At 42.7% G+C, this 10,633-nt stretch overlaps 1 protein-coding gene across 1 annotated transcript; it reads left to right on the top strand.

Moving 5' to 3' along the window:
• Positions 1-356: 356 nt before the first annotated feature.
• Positions 357-9,962, top strand: TAF5 (TATA-box binding protein associated factor 5). The gene is made up of 11 exons (XM_054276580.1): positions 357-861; positions 2,009-2,249; positions 2,922-3,237; positions 3,868-4,031; positions 4,489-4,624; positions 5,129-5,249; positions 5,427-5,556; positions 6,567-6,731; positions 7,642-7,819; positions 7,943-8,120; positions 8,385-9,962. Exons 1-11 carry the CDS (start codon positions 357-359, stop codon positions 8,600-8,602), a joined length of 2,352 nt encoding a protein of 783 aa, XP_054132555.1. The 3' UTR covers positions 8,603-9,962.
• The last annotated feature ends 671 nt before the right edge of the window (positions 9,963-10,633 follow it).

The following is a 10,633-nucleotide window of genomic DNA, read 5'->3' as shown; positions in this document are numbered from 1 at the left end:
AACAGACACCGTTAAAAAAGAAGCAGTATTAGAAATATCCGGACAACTCAGCGGTCCGGCCGTAATTACGTTAATTGTGCCGCCAGTCCAAGGCCATCCCCGGTGCACTGCAGGGAACCCCGCAGCGTTCACAGAGCCCCGCAGTGCCCATACGGTTCCGTCCCCTCACACCGCCCCGGCGCCGCCGCCCGCCACCGCGGCCCCGCTGCCACAAAGCGCTTCCGCCAGCGTCGCAAAGCGAAGCCGCGCGCCTCTGGAGGCAGCGGCAGCGCTGCCCTTCCTTTGCCCTCACTGTCGCAAGGGCGGCCGCGCCTGGCGGCAGCCGTGCGCCGCCGGCGAATGGAAGGCGGCGCAAGATGGCGGCGCTGCATGAGGAGCCGGCAGAGGTGGCGGTGGTGCAGCCGGACCCCGAGGCGGGGACGCCGCCGCCGCCTCCCGCGGTGCCTCCTGCCGCCGCTCCCGCCGCCGCCCCGGCCGCCGCGGCGGAGGGAGAGGCGGCGGGAGGCGGTGGGGATGCGGCACCCCCGAAGCCCGCGGCGCCGGGCCCGGCCGCTTCCCCGGCGGCGTTGGACCGGCAGACGCTGGTGGCCGTACTGCAGTTCCTGCGGCGCAGCAACCTCCGCGAGTCCGAGGAGATCCTGCGCCGCGAAGCCCGCCTGCTCGGTGACGACCTGGGTGCCGCCGCCCTCAGCCCCTCCAGCGCCGGGCTCCTGGGGGGCTCCGGCAGCGACGCGGACGCCGGCGAGGCGCTGCTCGGCCGGGGCACCGGCGCTGCCACCGTCGCCATAGGAGGCAACGTCGCCACTGTCGCGACTTCCAGCCCCGGCGTGGCTGCAGTTGCCGCCGTGCCGCCGGGGAAAGGTGAGGCCCGCGGGGCGGCGGGGTCGGTCCCTTCTCTGGGCGGGAACCCCGGCAAGTGGGGAGCCCGTGTGCTGCTTGCAGCCTCGGGGCTCTCCGTTATGCTGGGACACAAGGGTCGGTGTCAGGTTCTCGGTGCCTCCGAGCGTCTACCCCGGCGTTCCGCGAAGTCCCTGGATGTCTCATTTCTCCATACAATCCGTGGAGAAATCCGTCTCTCCTGGAGCAAGGGAGCAAGGACAGGGCGTCTCTCGCATTTGCAGGGAGCACTGCGAAGCGAGAAGTGCTCCCGTTTGTATTTGTGTCCCATCACAACCGATGGAGTAGCGGGAGCAGGAAGGTTCCATTGTAGTTAGCGGGGATCGTCCCAGGTCTGGCTGCAGGGATGAGAACAGAGGTCTGGTGTACAGGCTGCTGATGTTTTGGTGAAGAAACTGTGGGATATTTGTAGGCGAGGCTTTTTGCATTTCTTATCGAGTTTGAGTACTTGAGATGTCCTTTGGATAATTAAATTCTAAGTGTTTTTAAGCAAGGTGTTCTGTGAGGCAGCTTTACTGAATAATGGAATTTCAGGAACTGCTAGTCTGAGTTCCACTGAGTGTACAGCATAAAGTCAGCTTGTTCCTAACATCAGTAGATATGATTGTTTTTATATAAAAGACCAAACAATGGAAGTGTGTAAATACTGCTGTGTAGAACAGAACTGTCAGAGTGCTCAGTGTCCCTGCTCTGTGATGGTTGTGTGGTGGTCTTGGTGAATTGTTCACTGAGTCTACTTAACTTGCTTGTCTACTGGAAGCAAAATAATTATAGTGGGTATGTCTTGCATTCTGCTCTTTGATTAAGAGTTTCTAGCCCTACCAGTAAAATAACTCATTCTCGTGATGTTAGTGGCTTCTTCCTTTACACTTAAAATCCTGGCTGAATTAGGCACTAAGTGGGCAACAGTTGGCAGGGAAAGCCCAAAAAACTGCTGGAGAGAATTGGCTGCTGGACCGATGTGCTCTTCTCACCTGCATTGTTTAGCCTTGGTGCTGAATGGACACAGGACGTGTTTTGCTCACCTGACCAGGGGGCTGTGGCCGCTGTTTGTTTGCTGGCTCTTGCAGACTGTCTGAGCAGCTGTTGTTGTTGGCTGGTGCTTTTGCAGTCGGAGGCGCGGTGGTCGTGGAGGACCAGCCGGACGTGAGCGCGGTGCTCTCGGCCTACAACCAGCAGGGGGACCCGACGCTGTACGAGGAGTACTACAGCGGCCTGAAACACTTCATCGAGTGCTCCCTGGACTGCCATCGGGCAGAGCTGTCTCAGCTCTTTTATCCTCTCTTCGTGCACATGTACTTGGAGTTGGTCTACAATCAACATGAGAGTGAGGCAAAGTCTTTTTTTGAAAGGTAATTCATTTTCATTTGTATATTTGTGTTATTTTGTGTTTGCTACTTCAGCTAAATCTGTGAGCTATTTATATACGTATACATGCATATATATTATTCTTCTCTAAAGCTGAAGAGAATTGAAAGCTCAAGTAATAGTGCCTTGGGTTGTAGTAACTGTTCTTAAATTCTTTTCCAATCTCCTGTTAGAAAGATGTGCAAACTAGTGAACTGTGCATCGTCAGAGTTTGAACCATGTTAACGGTGTGCTGATGGGCTCCTTGCTGCAAAAGTATCAATGAAGAGATTCTGCATCATAAGGGAAAGATTGTGGGGGTCAGTTTTTATCAGTGGAAGATTGCACTGAGATGCCAAAATAATGAATGCTATAAGTATTTGCTAATATCATAGGATGTACATTGAAAATCTTCAAATGAGCTTAAAGAAATTAATTTCTGGCTAATCTATAACTTTCTGTACTCTTACTATGTTTCACTCATTTATCACTTGAGAAGAAAATAGAATTTAATTTGTTTCGTGGATTCAGATGAATTGTGAAATACTATAAGCCAAAAGTATAACTTTGTTTCCCTTCAAATGGTTCTGTAAATAGTTCAAATGTCCCTTGCCATAACTATTTTATAACAAGTTGAGTGACTAAACCTTTTACCATATCTTAAATTGTTTCAATAGATTTCATGGGGATCAGGAGTGCTATTACCAGGACGACCTGCGTGTGTTGTCGAGCTTAACCAAAAAAGAGCACATGAAAGGTAACGAGACCATGCTGGACTTCAGAACAAGCAAGTTTGTGCTGCGCATTTCGCGCGACTCTTACCAGCTCCTGAAGAGGCATCTGCAGGAAAAGCAGAACAATCAGATCTGGAACATTGTTCAGGAGCATCTGTACATTGATATCTTTGATGGAATGCCTCGCAGTAAACAACAGATAGATGCTATGGTTGGAAGCTTGGCCGGGGAGGCAAAACGAGAGGCTAATAAAGCAAAGGTAGGAGACAAAGATTGTTGCACTTTTTACAAATCTCCCTGCTTTTTCTTAGTATAGATTGACAATCGTAACTTGAGATCTTAAAAGACAGTGTGAACAGAACAAAGGAAGAGAACTGTACAAACAGGTGTTGACAGGAGTAGAGAGAGATCAAAATGTATTACTGCCAGGTAGACGAAACTGCTGAATCCTTTTGGGATACAATGTTATGTTCAGCCCACTGAACTAAACTTAAACTAACTCATTAATTACTTTGGAGTTTTAAAATGGACAATTTGGCTTCCTCTTTAACTTGCTACCAGTTGTTACTAGAAGACCTGTGTGTGTAGTACCACAGTACTATACAAATAAATGAGGTAGTGTGGGGATTGCACTTTAAGGAAGGACTAAGAGATGGTGGGAGAACTTGCAGTTGTCCAGATCAGTTGGCTGGGTAAACTAGAAGAACATGTACTACATTCCTTATGGGCCAAGCAGTAATATATGCTGTAATATTAAACAGAGCAGCTTTAAAGGGTCCAAGTCTATTGCTTGGACTACTACATTGAAAAGTTACCATTAAAAAATCTGGTTTTCAGTAAGAACAGCAATTACTTTTTTGTCTTGTGTGATTTTTTTATTGGCTGGTAGGTTTTCTTCGGCTTATTGAAAGAACCAGAGTTTGATGTGCCTTTGGATGATGAAGATGAAGAAGGAGAAAATGAGGAAGGAAAGCCAAAGAAGAAAAAACCTAAAAAAGATAACGTAGGGTCAAAAAGTAAAAAACAGGATCCTAATGCTCCTCCCCAAAACAGGTACCAAGGAAATAATGTGTAGAGAAGTTTTTAAAATCCAGTCTTGTTAAACCAAACCTGCATCTCTGTTCATATGGCATTTTTATAATTTTTGGCTATTTTGGCTGTACACAGCTTTAGCCATGAGACTTCTAAGGGAGGTCATGGAACCCTTGGCTTATAACCCTCTATCGTTGCCTATCAAGTCAATCTAGATTTCCCTTGATGAACATTTACTTGGTTACTCACTAATCTTTTCAGGTCATACTCAATTGTTTATCTTGTTCCAGTACCTGTTTGAAATTCTACAAGCTATTGGCCGTTTCTCATCAGTCTTCTACATAGTCTTTCATATTTTCTAATTTTTGTTTCTTATTTGAATACTGAGGTATGAGGTTGCATGCAGAGGTTTCACTGTGTTTGGATTAACAGTGAGGAAGGTGTTTTTACTTTGTAAAAATGTATGCTTCTTGTGTAGAATTCCTCTGCCAGAACTGAAAGACTCTGACAAGCTGGATAAAGTCATGAATATGAAGGAAGCGGCGAGGCGAGTGCGTCTTGGGCCAGAGTGCCTGCCCTCCATCTGCTTCTACACATTCCTTAATGCTTACCAGGTTGGTAAAAGAGTTTGAGTAATGGGGCTAAGGGGATCAAAATTATGAGCATCACTCTTGCTAAAGAAAAAAGACAGAACCGTGTTGGCAAGGGTAACTGGAGTGTTTGGATTAAACATTGCCAAGTTTATGTTCCAAAATGTTCAAAATTTTCTCCAAAGACTCCTTAAACTATAAAATTTCCATGCTCCTTGGTTTTGCTTGGATTTTGCTATAATTCTTTCTTTATCTTTTTCTGTCCTAAGTGTTTCCTACAGAACACAGTAGATGTTTTGCACTGGAGTACTGGAAAGCAATACTCTTTGTCAGTTCTGACTGCACTTCATACATAAATCTTTATTTTTAATGGGGCAAGAATTTGTGTGTGTTTATGTTCATCCTACAGTAATTCTCTCTATTTTTGTAAATTAGTCAAATTACGTTTTTGATAGTTTTTAGGATTTTGTAATATTTGCAATGTATAATGAGAGATTCAGACAGTATAACTGGATATTTTGTGTGTAGGGTCTGACTGCAGTGGATATTACAGATGACTCCAGCATGATTGTAGGAGGCTTTGCTGACTCTACTGTCAGAGTGTGGTCTGTGACTCCAAAAAAGCTACGTAGTGTGAAAACAGCTGCAGGTAATTAAGACAATAATACTAATACTTAATTGGAGCATACCTAACTTGTGACATTTGTGTTCTGGATACTGTGCAAACATTTCTAAATCTTGATACTTAACTGAGATGATGTCACGATGACATTTATCTTTGAACTTCTGACAGTTATTCTGATACATGAACTTTGAAATCTTGCAGACCTCAGTCTCATTGACAAAGAATCAGATGATGTCTTGGAGAGGATCATGGATGAGAAAACAGCAAGTGAGTTGAAGATTTTATATGGTCACAGTGGACCTGTGTATGGCACCAGCTTCAGTCCTGATAGGTAAAAGTTTACAAGCTAACTAGTTTGTTTGTCTTCAGTTTTAATTGCATGCTGCTGAATGAGAACATATTCTTAATGCAGCTTTTTCCAGGTTAAAGCAATTCTTGCTCATGTAGCTTGTAAGAAACTGTGTAAATGCTCATAAAGTTCAGAGTGTTGAGCTTTGTCAGCAATTACTGAAATCAATTATAGCTGAGAATACCAGCACCATTTTGGAAATTTAGGACTTAAATGACAAAACTACAGTTTTGCAAACTGTAGTTTAAGCTGGGTTTTAACTGAGTGATACATAGAGAGAAAAAGTACTGCAGCATTGATATAACTTGGAGTATTGCAAAACTTAGCCTCAGTAGCACATCATTGTATTTCAAGTATCCCATATTCTATTGAGACTTTATTTTCAGAATGTATGGAACAGTAATTTTAAAGCTTTGTGTAACAGTGGGAGTCCAGACAGTGGAAAAGAGGTTTAAATATCTCAGGTTTTGCTTTTACTTGTGTTTAGTCAGGAAGCAGCCACCACAGAAAAACAACTGAGAAGTAAACTTTGTGGGGAAAAAATATAGTTTATAGTTATAATTGAGAATGAGAGCATGATATGAATTCTCTTTCAGGGAATCATGAAATTTCGTTCAGAGTTGTAATAGATCTTTTAAAAAAATAACACAGTGTAGCAGTTTACTAGTAATTTTTCCCTGTAACTGGAATTTGTGAGTGAAGACCTCCTCTATGGTGTGTTTTTTGGTTTTTTTTTCCCTTGGTATTAAGTGCCATCAGAATTAATCATGAATGTAAAATCATCTCTTTTTTGCATAAGGGCCTAGGACTGGGTTCTGCTTGAATTGGTTATTGCTGCTTACTGCACTGAAATGCTGATTTATGGGTAAAATGCCAAACTGGTGCTGATGAGGAGACACTTCTATCATGGACATTTTCCAGTGTTTATGCAATATTTATACAGCCCCTGTGTGAGTTTGATATGTTATATGCTGTACTTTCTCCTGTGACAGGAACTATCTCTTGTCCTGCTCTGAGGATGGCACTGTGAGATTGTGGAGTCTCCAAACATTCACGTGTTTGGTGGGATATAAAGGACACAATTATCCAGTTTGGGATACACAGTTCTCTCCTTATGGTTATTACTTTGTGTCTGGGGGACACGACAGGGTGGCTCGGTAAGAAACTGTATGTGTTTTTTACTTATCTGGGTCAGTTTGTGGTGGATCAACCCTGAAATTCATTAGCTGATATACTCTTGTCTGCTCTATTACTCAAAATAAATTTTATGTCAGTTAAAATACTGAGCAAATGTTAATGCAGTTTTACTATTTTTTCAACACACATTATCTCATGGTTTTTCTATTTTTTTCAACATACATTAGTAATACCTGATGACTAAAGAGATGGTGTCCTCCTAAGTGACCCTCTGATTAGAAGTATTCTCCTCTAATTGTTGAACAGCTTGACAGAATATTCTTTATTTCTCCATTCTAAAAAGTGTATTTTCCCCAAAACACCCTGCTAATTCAGTAAACTGACCCATAAGAAATCACTCCACAATTAATTCTTTTTCCTCATTGTGCAACCAATCATTGAATCATGGAACAGTTTGGGTTGGAAGGGACCTTTAAAGGCCATCTAGTCCAACAAGCAGGGACATCTTAAACTAGATCAGGCTGCTTAGAGCCCCATCCAACCTGACCTTGAATGTATCCAGGGATGGGGCATCTCCCACCTCTCTGGACAACCTGTGTGTTTCATTACCCTCATTGTAAAAAATGTCTTCCTAATATCTACATTAAATCTACCTTCCTTTAGTTTAAAATCATTATCCCTTGTCCTGTTGCAATAGGACTTGATAAAAAGTCTGTCCCCATCTTTCTTCTAATCCCCCTTTAAGTATGAAAGGCCACAACAAGGTCTCCCCAGAGCCAACTCTTCTCCAGGCTAAACTGTTGTCCTTTCCTCATTGCAGAGGTACTTCAGCCCTCTGAGCATTTTTGTGGCTTCCTCTAGAGTTGCTCCACCAGATACAGAGACTGAACTTCTTTAGGGCTCTTTTATTAATGCAGCTTTTCTTTTCAGTCTGTGGGCAACAGATCACTACCAGCCATTACGGATCTTTGCTGGCCATCTGGCAGATGTGACGTGTACCCGATTTCATCCCAACTCCAACTATATTGCTACAGGCTCAGCAGACAGGACTATAAGGCTGTGGGATGTTTTGAATGGGAATTGTGTAAGAATATTCACTGGACATAAGGTAAAGGCAGATCACTGACAGTGTGAAAGTGTTTTTATTTCTATGCTGAGATTCTAAACAGTTCTGAACACAGCTTGATTGACTTAATTAACTTGTTTTGCTGCCTCCCCATGTCTGTTTCAGGGACCAATTCATTCATTGGCATTTTCTCCTAATGGACGATTCCTGGCTACTGGAGCAACAGATGGAAGAGTTCTGCTGTGGGATATTGGACATGGCTTGATGGTTGGCGAATTGAAAGGGCACACAGACACCATCTATGCGCTCAGATTCAGTAGGGATGGGGAGATTTTAGCATCAGGTAAAGTTCACCAGAACAGTGAAGTGTCCATTGTATTCCATAATTCTGAAGAGGAATGATATAATTGAGAAAGACAAAGTAGCATCACTTGCTTAGCAAAAGCAACAAGGACTAGTAACTTTTATCTGTGCATTCAGTACGCTGTATGAGGCTTGCTATAGTCTTTTGCTGAGCTTCAATTTCTGTTAACTCGCTCCCCAGAACCATTTTTTATATTCTATTTTATAACAAAAGACTTTAAACTGTTTTTTTTTTTCTTTTTAGGTTCAATGGATAACACAGTTCGTCTGTGGGATGCTGTGAAGGCATTTGAAGATTTAGAAACCGATGACTTTACTACAGCCACTGGACACATAAACTTGCCTGAAAACTCACAGGACTTGCTACTGGGCACATACATGACTAAATCAACCCCAGTTGTTCATCTCCATTTCACACGCAGGAACCTGCTGCTGGCTGCAGGAGCCTACAGCTCACAGTAGATCAGGAAGCTGAGACTGACTGTGCCAAGTCATTGCAGTAGTGACCTCAGGATGTGAGACCAGAGGGAATGTCTTGAACAGAAGGATCCCACGAGTCCATTGCAAGGAGTATGAAACTGTAATTTATGCAAGCAGCATTTCTCAGTTCTGCTGTTTCATATTTATCTGCAGTTTGAAAATGCTGGAGATTGACAAGACATTGTGGCTGTAAAAGAAGGAACTGTTTGTGGTGCTTTTGGTAACAGATATGTACATATGAAATGAGCCATCTCTTCCCAGAGGTGGTACTGAGCTCTGCTGAAACTTGTGAAAAGTTAACAGCCTTTACATGCGTTCTCAGATTTTTTTTAAAGCACTTAATTTATGTATAGCAAGTGTTTCATCAGTCTCAAACACAAGCAAAACTGTCCATTTTCAGAAAAGAATGTAGTTTGATTCACTACAGCCTGGGCTGGGCAGCAGGCGTGGTGAGATCACAGCAGCAAGCAGGGCATTGACGGAGCGGGCCCGGCCGCCCGATGCTTGTGGGGAACGGCCAAGCTCCGTGCACGGCTTGTATGCAGCCAAGTACTGAGTCCTGAAAAGATTTCAAACTGGTGTGCTCTTCTGAGGTGTCACAAACACAGATCTTGTTATTGTTTTCAAAGGTAGCCAGTGCTGTCAGTGTGACAAGCAACCAGAAGCGCAATGTGAACTTTATTTACTTTCATACTTTATTGTATGAGAAAATAAAAAAGGGGAACTGAGGCACAACTGAAAGTCACTATTAAAAAAGTGGACTTAAACCCTTTACTTTGTGTTAGCTGTAAAACAACATTAATAACCTGAATCCTTTCTGCATAAGGTTTAACATAAAAAAACACAGTAAAACTAGCCAAGAAATTGAAACATTATAGCAGCAGGAAAGGATAAATGTGTGGTCAGTTTGCTTTTGAAAGGCCAGCTTGTCTGCTGAGTGACAATTCCTATCCACAAAAAGATTGTACCCAGTGAGTCCTCCTGGACTACCAATAAAGCTGTGTTTTATTTTTAAAGAAGAGTAAAACATGCAGAACATTGGGAAGAATGTCTGTGTCTTTGAACCAAAACCTCCACCACCAAAGGCCAGGTCCAACGTGGCTTGGGTTTGGGTTGGTTTTTGTTGTTAATCTCTTTCAAGATTTGTGCAGAGAAATCGGTTTTGTGTTCCTCATTACTTCACAGTAAGGACTTGGACACTTGAACAATCTACTGGCTCTCTAGTGAAAATGAAAACAAGACTTGTCATTTCTAACGTAAACTAAACGGAGAACTACCTCCTCTTTCATCTCTTGTTTGCTCCTACAGGCATTATACATGAAAATAAAGTGTGGAAAATTCACTAGGAAGCTCTCCTAGACATTTTCTTCAAAGAAAAAAGGGTAAAACGTAATTATTTTGATTTTTTTTTTTGTGTAATGATACCTCAACAAAATTTCCTAGCTCTCAATGTGTCCAGTTAGATTTAAGTACAATTTTTGACAGGTTAAAGAAAACACTGCCACATTCTGCCTTTGTATTTTGTACAGTTTTATACTTTTGATATAATAATAAATACTAAAACCATTTAGTTTGTGTCTATATGTTACAAGAAGATATTTACTTCCCTTCATGGCTGGAATGGAAGCAAGAGCAGTTTGTAACTGACAACTTTGCTAAGAGAAACAAAGTAATCAGAAATGTTTAAGTTGATGAGTAGCCATTCCATATAAATCTTGTTCTAAAGGAAGACTACAGATTCTAGCTCCTGCCATTATTACACTCTTAACAGCCACCATTCTTTAGGGGGGGGAATTAAATACAGCTGAAGCCATCTCTGCAAACACTCAGGAGGGAAAGATGAGCAGATTTGTTCAGCAGGCACAGCATGTAGAAAAATGGCTTTAAGAAAAAATGAAGTAGGGAGAGCATCAAGACCCTGTAATTAATTTTTCCATTTTTCCAGCAATCATTCCTGCCTCCTGCTACCCTCAGTTTGGGAAGTAAACTATTTGCAAGCTTTACCATGGTTCA

The sequence above is a fragment of the Melozone crissalis genome, unplaced genomic scaffold (assembly GCF_028551555.1).
Source record: "Melozone crissalis strain CALT ecotype California unplaced genomic scaffold, PUWL_Pcris_2 ptg000019l_1, whole genome shotgun sequence".
Lineage (NCBI taxonomy): Eukaryota > Metazoa > Chordata > Aves > Passeriformes > Passerellidae > Melozone > Melozone crissalis.
The sequence above is the reverse complement of the archived record's forward strand: the minus strand, read 5'-3'. Positions and strand labels throughout refer to the sequence as shown.

Coding starts and splice junctions, on each gene's coding strand:
- TAF5 (XM_054276580.1), top strand. CDS start 357: ATGGCGGCGCTGCATGAGGAGCCGGCAGAGGTGGCGGTGGTGCAGCCG. Junction 4,032..4,488: donor AATGCTCCTCCCCAAAACAG/GTACCAAGGAAA, acceptor CTTCTTGTGTAG/AATTCCTCTGCCAGAACTGA. Junction 8,121..8,384: donor TGGGGAGATTTTAGCATCAG/GTAAAGTTCACC, acceptor TTTTCTTTTTAG/GTTCAATGGATAACACAGTT.